The following is a 13941-nucleotide window of genomic DNA, read 5'->3' as shown; positions in this document are numbered from 1 at the left end:
TTTCTTTTTCTTTTTCTTTTTCTTTTTCTTTTTCTTTTTCTTTTTCTTTTTCTTTTCTCTTTTCTTTTATTTTATCATTTATTTTTAAACATAATTTATTGTCAAATTGGTTTCCATACAACACCCAGTGCTCTTGCCTTTCGATATCTGTTGTCAGTAAATTATGCCAATTCATCTTTTGAATTTTCATAATTCTGCTTTTTTTTAACTGCCTAAAGTTTGGTATCTGTTTTCTCCCCTCAAGTGTTCAAGAAAAATGAGAATTTATTTTAAGGCTGTACTGATGCCACAGCATTTGAGAATAGGAGCTGAAATAGAGCCCAAGGTATTGAGGTTGAGACAGAAAACTGTCAAAATGCTCCTGCTACTCTTTCATTTGTACAAGTTCTCTTGTTTCTACTTTTCTTTGTTCTATTTCAAATATTTATTTTGAAAAATTTAAATCATATGCTACCTACCATATGGGGTAGAACATAACCAAATACATTAGTAATCCTTTTACCTTAACTGTCAAGAACTTTACAATGCCCAAATTAGTCTTATTGCTGTCACATCTGTTCCACTATACCAACCAATTCTTCTGTGTTGGTCAGAAGGAAGCTCAGGGTAAGTTATGCTAGACTCCTTGTCTCCTCTCTGGGAGAAAAAATTAGCAATAAGGGAGTCATGGTCTTCATGAGTCTTGGAGGTGAGGGTCAGACGAGAGGCTTCCAGATCACATCTCTATATTCCCTACCTGCATCAGGAGTGAATTTATCGTCTTTCCCCACATGGCTTATTATGTGCTTCCAAAAAGAATAATTATGGGGCTTTCATTGATTGAAGAAAGTAGATGCTGTATTTCCATTTGGATGATGCTGTATTTGGATTTTAAGCTTTGAGCAAAATATGAATTATCTTGTTGCTGTTCCCTTACGGTATTCTTTTCTGTAACTATTGCTAAAGGATGATCGGATTTTGTAGGTTACGTACCCATTCTACGTTCAACTCTTAACTTTTTCAGAGCTCTACAAATTTAGTGCTTATCATGACTGTGACAGGAGGTAGTGGAAGCAACAATGGCATTTGCTCATTGTCCTCGTATGCACAGAAGTATTTCCTGTTTGCTTGCCAGTAAGATTGGGATTCCTTTTTCAGAAGTTTTACTGCTCATAGCTATTACAAAATGAGAAGTAAAAATAAATGTTTTTGAGTAGAGGAAAAGTTTTATAGGAAAGAAGTAATAAAAGGTCTGATTTCATCATCCCGTTTCTATGCTCTGTATATATTGCATTTGAGCAATTTTCTCCTTTGGTTTTTTTTCCTCTGTGCTATTTATACTTCACTTATGAAGATAAATTGGATCTTCCTCAGCTAATGAAAAGTTGTCTTATTTAATAATTCAGAAATATCTTATTTCTTGGTGGAAAAATAAATCTGCTTTTGAAAAAAGTTTCCTTAGCATTTTAGCTTTTTTGTGGACTTAAAGTCATAGCTATATTATGTGTATGTTCTTAGCATATAAATGGGCAATCAAGTTCATGAAGGTAAACCATTGAATTGTTTCCCAGCCTTTTCTTTTCTGAAAGTGTCCTGTCATTTCTTTTCTTTTCTTTTCTTTAGGGAATCAGCAGTCTCTTCAGTTCTTTAAAAGTGGTGCGTCTCTTGCGACTGGGCCGTGTTGCTAGGAAATTGGACCATTACCTAGAGTATGGAGCCGCAGTCCTCGTGCTCCTGGTATGTGTGTTTGGACTAGTTGCCCACTGGCTGGCCTGCATATGGTACAGCATTGGGGACTATGAGGTCATCGATGAAGTGACGAACACGATCCAAATAGACAGTTGGCTCTACCAGCTGGCCTTGAGCATTGGGACTCCGTATCGATATAATACCAGTGCAGGGATATGGGAAGGAGGACCCAGCAAGGATTCTCTGTACGTGTCCTCTCTCTACTTTACCATGACAAGCCTTACAACCATAGGATTTGGAAACATAGCTCCTACCACCGATGTGGAGAAGATGTTTTCAGTGGCCATGATGATGGTTGGCTGTAAGTATCTCGTTTTTCTTTTTTAATTACCAAAAAATTATTGTTGTTGGTAGTTTTCCAGGCTCCAGTCTCTAACAAGATTAAAATGAAACTACTTTGTCTTCAGAAAGGTGTTTATTCCATATTATTTGCATTGGTTTAATTTTTATTCAGCCTTAGAAAATAAAATGCAAAATAATACATTTTACTTTTCAGAATGTATTGAGCACATGAAAAACAGTGTTGATAGAGTGGTACGAAAATCGGAATGGGAACTCTTTGATTTAATTCTGTTCACAGCCTTGTAACCAGCAGAGCTCTTTCCAAGGGAAACCAGCATCTAGAAAGGCAGCATCTGGCACATCCCATAGGTTTTGTTGGCAGTGTATTAAATTCCAAAAAAAGCAGCCAGGATATGATGGGTGATACATAGTTTAGAAAATACTTTAGTTAGTAATTGAATTCTTGACTAACGTTGATCTCAGGATAGTTTTCTGCAGGTTTTTACAATTAAGAAGAATAAAAGTTTCATAAATTTAGTCTCCGTAGCAAATACTCTAGGTTAATAAACACTCTAGGTTTAATATATGCTCCTTTGAGAGAATTAAAGGATTAGTAAATACGAGCTCATTTGGCAATGACAAAAGTATCTGGGAGTTAGCAGGCTTCCTGAGTACTAAATGCCTGGATGGTGTTCTTGGGACTAGAATGTTCTCTAAAGGAGTTGAAAGACCATGTGTTCTACACTCAGACTGAGACTGGATTGTGTCAGATCAGAAATTAAGGAAATACATATCAAAGAAGCTATTTTAAAAGAAGATTATGGGGGAGACTTCACCATTATATACCCCTTCAAGTTGACTTAGATGATTTATCCAAGCCTAATTCTAACCCCCCAGAGTAACCTTAAGATCATTGTACTGGAGGTATGATTAGTGTTATTAGTACTTGTTAAGCCTTTAGGACATGGTCATTGGTTTGTGGTATAAGACCTCCTTTCTGAGATTCCACATTGGGGAGGTTTACATTTTTTTTAAAGTTTATTTATTTTGAGAGAGAGAAAAAAAGCATGAGTGGGGCAGGGGCAGAGAGAGAGGCAGAAAGAATCACAAGCAGGCTCTGCACTGATAGTACAGAGCCCAACGCAGGACTTGAACTCATGACCTGAGAGATCAAGATTCGGCCACTTAACTGACTGAGCCACCCAGGCACCCCTATATTTTGTGAATGATGGGAAAGATTTTAAGAGTCCAGGAGTATCAAGAGGCCTATGAAAAGTCAATGTCTTAGGTCAAAGTAAGGCAGTTTTCACATTTTCAGAGGTGAGAATATTTGATAGCTATTGAAGCACCAATGTTGGCAGTTTAGCTTCCGTCTCTGTGCTCCTCTGTGCAGGTACAGAAACAAGAAGGCACAGGTTCCACTCGCTGTTTAAAGAGGTAGACTGAGAATTCCAGGTGCTGTCTGCTTCAGAGGCTTGTAGGAAGAAATATGTTCCTTCATACAAAAAGATCCTGATGATTTCTTAAACTGTTGTCTATAAACCCAACTTGATCGGTGCTTTATAAATTCAGAAGACATTTTGTCAGATGTGGTATTTATTACTATACTACTTTTTGTATTATATAATGCATTTTGCCTTACACTTGAGCGTAGTTAGATTAAAAAAATTTATTTTGAAGCAATTATTGATTCACTGGAAGTTGCAAAAATAGTACAGAGAGGGCCTTTGTGCCTTTTAGTTTCCTCCAATAATGACATCCTGTATAATCCAGCACAAGATCAACATTGGCACTGATACAACATGCGTTTATAGTTCTGTTTTTTTTTAATCACATGTGTAGCTTCCTGTAACTACCACTGAAATCAAGATACAGAATTGTCCCATCACCACAAAAACCTTTCTCATGTTACCCCTTTATAATCATACCCACCCCTTCTCCTAAAGCATCCCTAAACCCTGGCAACTACTGATTTGCTCTTCACCTATATAATATTGTGATTTTGAGAATGTTATGTAAGTGGAATCATGAAAAATGTGACCTTTTGAAATTGGCTTTTTTCAGTCATCATAACCCCTTGAAATCCAACAAAACTTTATTCGGTTCACTTGGGCCCATCCTTTCTCTACTTCATGTGTGGCCGAATATATTGCTATATCTAAATGTCTTTCTCCTTCTTTTCTTTCTCTTTAGTTCTTGTCTTGATTTCAAGATGAACACCTAGTCTCAAACTTTGTCCTTTTCTTTTCTGAGTTTCTATTTCCTTTTAACACCTGAGCAGTAGTTTTCTGTTTATAAACTAGCTTCTGACATTTTTTTTTGTCTGTTGACTTTAGCTTTTTGTTTGTTTGTTTGTTTTTGGTTTTGTTTTTGTTCTTTTTTTATGCCTCAAAGTCCAGTTTCTATTGCCAAGATCGTCCCAGGGAGATGCCTTTTAATTTCCTTCTTAGTCCCTGGGTCCTTAGTAATTTAATGATATGTTTCCTTTGAAACAACCCAAGAAGTTGATAGAAAACTGTCAAGACCCATGAAGTATAACAGTAACTTCTCACAATTCCAAAATTTATTAGACACACAAGCTCAAAATATCAACCGAATGTACCTACTGAAGCTATTTGTAGTCTTAGTATCACTTTTTCCCCCTACAATAACACCAAGGAAAACAAAACAAACTACTACTGTTCCCAATATGTGTTATCAGCCATAGATACAGCCAGGGATTTAGTGTCCATCTCTCTTTCTGTCTCTCTCTCTCTCTGTCTCTCTCTCTCTGTCTCTCTCTCTCTCTCTCTGTGTATGTGTGTGTGATGGGGAAGGAGAGTAGGAGAGTAAGAGAAGAGGGAGATAGAAAACAGAAAGGTTCATGCTTTTAGTTGTGTTAAGATTCTAGTCAATCCATGCTGGCTGTTTGAGAAGCACCACTTACAACCTTTTAACACAGTAACTAAGAAAAGTATTTCATCAAAACGTTGATGGAGATACCAACTGCCTATATTCTGTTGTGAAAAATGCCTATATTCTGTGGAAGAAGTAATCACTACTTGTAAATCATAGCTTCTTTTTCTGGAGAAAGTCATCTGAAATTTCCATGCCTTCTAGCAAAATTGAGAAATTTTAATGGCAACAGTTCCAGTTCCTAGGTCCTCTCTGAGCCCTCTTCTTTCTTTAATGGGCTTTCCTCTCTGACCTCTAGGTCCTTCCCCTCTGATGCTGAATTGCATGCGGACTCCATCCAGGAACACAGTCCCAAGGTTCTCCTTGTTGCTATCAGACAAATCTTCAGACAAAATTTATGACTGTGGCCTCCCTTCAATTCCAGTCACTCTGTGTTCCCTTTTGATCCCTTCTGCATCAGCAGGATCCCAGGGTATTTCTTCTTCCTGCTACCCGGAGATTTACTAGACTTAAATCCTTTGTTCCATCATTTGCCCAAGATGGAGAATCACCTTGCTCAGATTATAGAACTGGAAAAGTTTTTTTGGATCTTCTCAACATATATCTACCACCATGCATTCTTTATCTCAATTTTGTCTCTTCTCAGCTTTGGCATGCTCTATGCCTTGGGTAGAACTCCATGGCTCTGGTAGCAGCCATTACACTACCGCAGGGTAGTTAACTCTCTCTCATTCCTCTGCACTTGTCCATTCATGAATGAACCTGACAGCTCTGCTGACATTCATCAAATTCACTGCCAGAGGACATTTGTGAAAAGATATTTTTGTGTTGAGTTCTACAGCAGTTGTGGAAAATAGCATACTTTAAAAAGATGTTATATTTATTTTTGAGAGAGAGAGAGAGAGAGTGAGCAAGGGAGGGACAGAGACAGGGGGGAGACAGGAGACAGAAAATTGCAAGCAAGCCCTGCACTGTCAGTGCAGAACTTGATGCAGGGCTCAAACTCACAAACACCGAGATCATGACCTGAGCCGAAATCAAGTCTCGGAAGTTCAACTGCATACTGCATACCCTGCATACGTTTTTTTTAAAGATCAAGATGTGGGTAATGTCTTTGCTTATTTGCAGAGTAAACATGTCATGATGCCTTCATGAAATGTTCTCTAATCCATTTCATTTGTATAATCTTATTGAGCCCCTAATTATTTTCTTTTTTACAAAGATTAGCAGACTGACTAATTTTGCTTCTATTCAGAAAGTACCTTAGTGCACTGATGATTTGTTTTGATGACTATAAAACAAAGCAATATGAGAATGGAATGTTTCTGATATGATTATCCTTTTGTCTTAATGTATTTTTATGAATCCACTTTTAAAGATTTATCAGAGAAGCAATTGCTTACTTAGTTTCTTCTTCATTACTAAATGATCATATAAATTGTATTTTTCTTTAATCCAACCATTATAAAAATCTATACACTTGCATCTTTCACTATAATTTTTTTAAAAAAGAAACATATAAAATAAAAGTTATAAATAACTTTATGCCATGAATAATTTATGTCCAACCATAAATTTTCTCTTTCTCTTTTCCTCTCTCACTTTTTCTCTATTTTTTGTTCATTTGCTTGCTTTATTTTGTTTAAAATTTTCTTTTTAAATTTTTTTTAATGTTTATTTATTTTTGACAGAGACAGAGCATGAGCCGGGGAGGGGCAGAGAGAGAGGGAGACACAGAATCCGAAGCAGGCTCCAGTCTCTGAGCTGTCAGCACAGAGCCTGACGCGGAGCTGGAACTCACAAACCGCAAGATCATGACCTGAGCCGAAGTAGAATGCTCAACTGACTGAGCCACCCAGGCTTCCCTATTTTGTTTTAATACACTGTTAAATACATTAGTAAACATGTACACAGCATATTTCAGAGGACTATAAGATTTGACTTTGCAGGGGTGCGCCTGGGTGGCTCAGTCGGTTAAGCATCTGACTCTTGATTTTTGGCTTAGGTTGTGATCTCAAGGGCATTGAATGGAGCCCCGTTGGGCTCCATGCTGGAAGTGGAGCCTGCTTAAGGTTATTTCTCTCTCTTTCTCTCTCCCTCTGCCCCTCCCCTGCTTGCACTCTCTTTCTCTCTCTCTCTTTCAAAAATAAGTAAGTAAATAAATAAATAAATATGAAAATAAATTAAAATAAGATTAGACTTGGGGTACTTATTGTATTTAAAAGCATTTTTTCCCTATCTTTGCCTGCTTAGTTGCTAGATTGAAGCAGCCTGACTCACGTGGTATATGGCAATCAGAATCTGTCCTGGTGGGATGTCGTGCAAATTAAATCTTTAAAAGTAAAACAAAGAAAGACTAAAAACTATAAATATGAAAACTGCTGAGATTAATTGGTAGGCAGATAGTCATAAAAACACTAATCTGCAATTTTCAAACAGGATGTAATAGATGATAGCCCAAACAGTCTAAGAACTCTTGTGTAATTGACTGATATGGTTTACAATGCAGCAGGCAAATGGTTTAGCATATTTAGAAGTACAGCAGGACCATCTGCTAGTGAGATGTGCATGAAGAGAAATTCGAATCTTCATGTGGGTGGTTAAGCCACCAGGGAGCCCTTGGTTACACACTGGTCACTCAACATCACGCAGAGGAGGCTGATGCCATGCACCATATTCTCCAGTTGATGATCTAATTTAGCATTCTCTGTGGAGTTCAGATAAAAGCCAAGCTGAGATTATAGGCATTGCTTTTATCTCTCTCCATAGGAAAAGGAAATAAATAGAAAATGGTGAGACCCAGAGATTGGGAGAATATAGAATAAGTTGAGGGTGAAGGCCTGTGCGACCTTAGAGAGTCTTTGAATCTCTCTGGTTTTAGTTTTTCAGTTGTGTAATGCAGGAGTTGAAATAAATGACTTTTAATATTCCTGTCTGTGCTAACAAGTATTTCAGATTCTGTTAGTGCAGTTATGCCACTGTTCTTAGAGTTGGGTTGGCTGTTGGTAATGAGGTTAATAATGAAATGGAAGACGTTCCACTTACTGGTTTTAGGGTTTTTCATGTATATTACATATCTTGCCAATTTTATTGAGAGTAAGGTGCATCTTTTATGGAATATATTCAGTAATGAGGGGACACTGTCAGGAAATCTTGTAGAGAAAAGAAAATATTGTTTTTGGAGAGAACAGTGTTTTTTGAATAGAAATTAGGCAGCTAGATAGACTGAAAGACATTTGCTTCAGGACATAAGAGTAGGGCCCAAGGAGAAGTGTGTGCACCAGACCAGTGGGAACTCTGAAGGATATTTGGCCTACACGGATGTCCAGGCAGGTTTCAAAGTGGACTGGAATTTAAATAAAAACTTGGAAGAAAAAAAGTAGAATGAAATAAAATAAATATTAAAGAAATGCTGCTTTAAAAAAATAAAAGTGAACTGTTGCCCTTTTCCAATATTAAAACAATTATTCTTCGGATCTTAACATGAGACTTTAGGTGACTGAGATACAATCCTAAGTTACATGTTGAATTTTTTCTTGCCCTTGCTGTTGTGGTGTAGGTAGGAAGTGGAGTGTGAACATGCTGATTTTCATTTCTGGTTTTAGATTCAGCCAGATGGAGAGACTTTTAAGCTTAATGTTTATTTTGGAAACTGGGTCAATTCTTTGTGTCTGCTTTACTTCTGCTTGTAAAAAAGATTTTCTTTCTTTCTTTTTTTTTTAAATCTCTTTTCTTTAATAAGCTGAGTATCCTATGAGGAAAAACATTTTGTGGAACACAAAGTTCAGGGTTATAAGTACCTTTATTCATGGTTTAGTAGTTGCAGATGTATAGCCTGGTAGTTAGGAAAAGGCTATGTGGTGTGTACTTTATTCCATTTCTTAATCACAATAGAACTTGTATCTTTTGCAGGAATGTTCTTTTATATTCATGTTTCTTTTTATGCCTAGTCACATTTTCACAAAGCCTCTCGGATTCTATAAAGATTGAGTTTTCCCAGAAAACAGGAAATTTTCTCAGTGGCTCAGTAATTAGTCTGGTCTCTTTGAAAGAGCTGGTCTCTGGAACTACCTTGTGTCTCAGTATCACTCAAAATTATTTAATTCATTCATCATTGTCCCAGACAGTTATTAAGCAGACAAACTGGATGCTTTGTGGCTCTCAGTAAGTTAGTAGTATGGTGAGTGTCAGACAAGAGAATCACTGAATCATCTTTCTTTCTCTCCCATTCCCTCTATCTCTATCCCCGTCCCCATGTCCATGTCCATCCGCCTTCTCTCTCCATCTCCATCCTCATTTCTATTCCCATCTCCATCCCCATCCCAGTCTCCAGCCCCATCTCCATCATCATGCCCATCCCTGTTTCCATGTCCATATCCATCTGCATGTCCATCCTCCTTTCATCCCATTCCTATCCTCATCTCTATCCCCTTCTCCAACCTCATCCCCATCCCATATCCATCCCTTCCCCATCCCCATCTCTGTTCCCATTTCCACATGCAACTATTTCCCCATCCCCATCCACATCCCCATCTCCATCCCCATCCGCATCCCCATCTCCGTCTCCATCCCATCCCCATCTCCATCCCATCCCTATCTCCATCCCCGTCTCTGTCCCCATTTTCACATGCATCTATTTCCCCATTCCCATCCCCGTCTGCATCCCCATCCCCATCTCCATCTCTGTCCCCATTTCCATGTGCAACTCTTTCCCCATCTTCATTACTTCTCCATCGTCATCTCCTTCTTATTTGTCTTTATACGGTGAGCTAAAAGCTAAGACTTTGAACAGATGAACAAAGAAGTTGGGCTGAACTACAGAGCAGGTAAGAACAGGGTCTGTTCTTTGTCCTATTTGTCATTACATATTTAGCACAAAGTATTGTGCCTAGTTGAAAGTTATGCTCATTAAACATGTTGAATGAATGAAAAAAGTTTACCTAGCTTATCCTGAGGAATGCAGGAAGATTTCTGGGAGGAAGTGACTCATGAGATTAGAATAGAAAAACATACTGGACTTCGGTACTTTTTGAAATAAAGGGAACATATGTGAAAAAAACACGAATGAAATGGCTTGGCCCTTTTGTAGAACTCCATGTATTTCACTTGCATAGCCTGGCAAGGAGTTTATCATTTATCCTAAAGGTTGTGAGATAAAGAAGAATTTCATTCTTCTGTGTGGAGGATGAATTGGAGCAGAGAAAAGCTGCAGGTAGAGAAACCAGTTTGGAGGCTGTTGCAATGATTCAGGAAGTCATAAATTGAGGGGGTAGGGATATGGAAGGTGGCAGTTTCAGAACCAGCAAATTGTTTTTTCTGTAAAATGACAGTTAACAACTATCTTAGGCTTCATGGTCAAGTCTCTGTTGCAACCACTCGTGTCTGGTATTGTAGTGTTTTTTTTTAATGTTTATTTATTTTGAGAGAGAGAGAGATAGAGGAGAGAGAGCCTGGGCAGAGGAGGGGCAGAGAGAGAAAGGGAGAGAGAGAATCCCAAGCAGGCTCTGCACTATCAGTACAGAGCTTGATGCAGGGCTCAAACCCACGAAATGTGAGATCATGACGTGAGCCAAAACCAAGAGTTAGATGCTTAACTGACTGAGCCACCCAGGTGCCCCTCTGCTGTTGTAGTGTTAGAAGAGGCAAAGACATAAATAAATGGGCATGCCTATGTTCCAATAAAACTTTAAGCAGGTGGCAGGCCAGGTGTGGCATATTCATACTTTCCCACAGTCTAGGAAGACAACATAGTTTATGAAAAGACCGTGGACTTTAGAGTCAGACAAACCTATGTTCAATTATTAAGAATTTACACCAGTTATGGGGCGCCTGGGTGGCGCAGTCGGTTAAGCGTCCGACTTCAGCCAGGTCACGATCTCGCGGTCTGTGAGTTCGAGCCCCGCGTCGGGCTCTGGGCTGATGGCTCAGAGCCTGGAGCCTGTTTCCGATTCTGTGTCTCCCTCTCTCTCTGCCCCTCTCCCGTTCATGGTCTGTCTCTCTCTGTCCCCAAAATAAATAAAGGTTGAAAAAAAAATTAAAAAAAAAAAAAAAGAATTTACACCAGTTATCTAGACCTTCATCTGTAAAATGGAGATCACTACATTGCAGAGTTTTTTTGGAATACTCAAAAATAGATTGTATATAAAATTCCTGAAATGCTTTTTTAAGTTGTTATTGGTGAGTGGATAAATGTGTCAAATATGATAGAGAGAAGAATCCAAAAGGACTGGAAGGTTTCTGGCTAATTCAGCTGTGTGAATGACCACGTTCTTTTCTGAGATAGGAAAAAAGAAGCAACTATTCCTGGGGGAAGAGAATGGTTCTATTTTGAACATGTTTGAGTGTGAGGTGCCTGAGGTCATTTAGGTGGTAATGTACATTAGGTTAGACAGTTAAAAGTGTGCTTTTGGGGTTCCAGAGATGTAAAACATGGTGAGATCTCTTTGTGAATCACAGGGTAGAGAAAGTAACCAATGTCAAGAGAGTGGCAGGGTAGATTCAGAATGAAGCTGGTGAAGGATGACACTTGAGGGAGGAGAGCCACAGAAGGATAAAGAAGAGAGCCCAGAAGGATAAAAAGAAAGCATGGCTCCAGAAGAAGTTTCTTGCAACTTCAAGAAGGAAGGGAGAACAACAAGAGAAATGGGACAGTGACTCAGGAGGGTCTGGTTAGCATTATGAGGTCATTGGTGACCTTCTATGAGTAGTTTCATTGGATAGTTGAGGGGAGAGAATCACATGGGGGAACTTGCCTTTTTGGGATCTAAACCTTTTTTTTTTTTCTAATATGAAGGAAAATATGAAGAAAAATTTAACTTAGTGCAGACAGATAACGCTTACACAATATTTTTCACTGCCAATGTTGCCTTTTTTTTTTCTAAATCACCATTCAAGTTCAATGAAATATATATACATTAGACTATTAGGTAGGGTACATACACTTGGAGTTTTCTTTCCATGTTACAAGATAGAAAAGGAAATTGACTTGCAAAGACGTTTTTATGAAATCCCACATTCTAAGAACAGGGGTTTCAGCCAGGGAAGAATTTTACTTATGAAATTATATGGTAACCTTCTAATAAATTTGTGTTGATTCCTATGAACGTGTCTATTGCTCAAGGTGGGTGTTTGCCTGGTGGGTGAAATTGTGCTCTGCTAGAGAGAAAGCACTGGGGACTTACAGAATCCTTATGTATGTGGCATCAAGGGTCAACTGGTTTATACTTTTAATTTTGCTGGAAACAAAATACTTACAAAATTTTTCAAAGGTTGAAAGACTAACAAGTCCACATATGAATATATTTAGAATTTGCTAAAATAAATGTTATACCCAGAAGGCTTTATGTATGGATTTAAGAATTGCTTTGGTATGCTCAGACAGGGGATTTTCTTTGGAGCAATTTCTAAGCCAGTTCCTAAGTGACTGCTTCTTACGTCTTTACATAATATTTACATAAATTGCAATGACTGCATCAGGCCTCCCTGGGAGTAGAGGTGCCAAGTACATGGTTGTAGTTTTGGACTTTGCGTGTGTAGATAGGAAGATTTTTATGGGATGAGAGTTATGTTCTGGTTGACTGTCAGGAAATACTGGAGGCTTTAAAAGATTCTCTCTGAAGCTAGTTCTGAGCTAGCCCTTTAGATACTCTCTTCTTTAAAGTTGAATTTATGTTTAACAACCCCCCAAAAAGTCTTAATCTGTGAAAATCGAATTTGGGAGTCTTACTGATTTAAAATGAATGTAAGGGAAGGACACTTAAACTCCTACCTCTAGTTAAGACTTGGCAAAAGAGATGGGTGTTGATTTTTCTTTTCTAAAAAATTTTTTTTACATTTATTTATTTTTTGAGAGACATAGAGAGAGAGAGCACAAGTTGGGGAGGGGCAGAGAGAAAAGGAGACACAGAATCCGAAGCAGGCTCCAGGCTGTCAGCACAGAGCCCAACGCGGGGCTTGAACTCACAAACCATGAAATCGTGACCTCAGCTGAAGTCAGATGCTTAACTGACTGAGTCACCCAGGCACTCCAGGTGACTCTTCTAATGAGACTTTGGGATGGGTGGTGTTGACCTCAGGAGCTTTTCTTATGCTAAGCTGCCTATGACTTTGCCTTTTCAGTTTTCTTAGAAAAGGCCTCAAAAGAACCCCATAGTAGGTGTATTTTCTAACTCTCTTCTCTTAGGGGGAGCTAGCTAGAGAGTACTCTTCCTTCCCCGCCCCCCCCCCCCATCCCAGACACACACCAGAATTCTAGATTCCATCCTCCCTTGTCCTGTCACTGCACTGTGTCCTAAAAAATTCCAATCTGGATCTACCTACCTGCCTCTTTTGCTCCTGTTTCGGGATTGCTGAGAACTGGCTGGAGTAAACCACAGCTATGTGAACAGGTGCCACTACAATACATTGTTCATAATCTTGCAAATCTTTGCTTATTTTAGGTCATCTCCCTCTCACATTTTGCTGAGTAGCTATTCTTGTGCAATTCTAATGTTTTCTTCTCAGCTCTCCTGAACCTCTGACTGCCCTTTCCTATTTCAGCAGATGGCCTTTCTTTTATTTCTCTGAAAAGGAAAGGGTGGCTGTAGCAGACATGCATCCCTGTACCTTCTTGACCCTCTTACAAAGACTGGCTGGAAGAGGGAAGCAGGTTGGGAGTGAGGGGGCAGCCAAACCACACAGGACCTGATAGGTCAAATTAGTGACTTTTTTTCCAAGTCAGATGGGAAGGCTTTTGAGGGTTTGGGGCCAAAGAGTGGCATGATTTGTCTTATGTTTTATAAAGATCAACCTGATGGCTGTGTGGAAAACAGACTGCAAGAGATAAAGGGTGGAATAGGGCAGATAGGGTAATAGTCAAGGTGCAAGATGATGGCAGTATGGCAGTGGTAGTTAGAATCGGTTAGACTCTGGACAAATGTTAAGACCCACAAAATATGAGAGAAAGCAAGAGTCAGGATTTAATTTAAGGCTTTTGGTGCAAGCAACTGCTAAATTGGGAATGGTCCTTTGTGATGTTGAGTGAGCAGTTAATGTATA

At 38.8% G+C, this 13941-nt stretch overlaps 1 protein-coding gene across 1 annotated transcript in view; it reads left to right on the top strand.

Annotated features, from left to right (window-relative positions):
- KCNH5 (potassium voltage-gated channel subfamily H member 5) overlaps positions 1–13941 on the top strand; it is a 314764-nt gene that overhangs the window by 92407 nt on the left and 208416 nt on the right. The window contains exon 7 of the mRNA XM_040477339.1: positions 1603–2029. Coding sequence (XP_040333273.1) covers positions 1603–2029 — 427 coding nt within the window. The remainder of the gene's footprint in view (positions 1–1602; positions 2030–13941) is intronic.

This window comes from Herpailurus yagouaroundi, unplaced genomic scaffold (assembly GCF_014898765.1).
Source record: "Herpailurus yagouaroundi ecotype Mexico unplaced genomic scaffold, PumYag 141, whole genome shotgun sequence".
NCBI lineage: Eukaryota > Metazoa > Chordata > Mammalia > Carnivora > Felidae > Herpailurus > Herpailurus yagouaroundi.
Note: the sequence above shows the minus strand (reverse complement) of the source record. Positions and strands in the feature narration are given on the sequence as shown.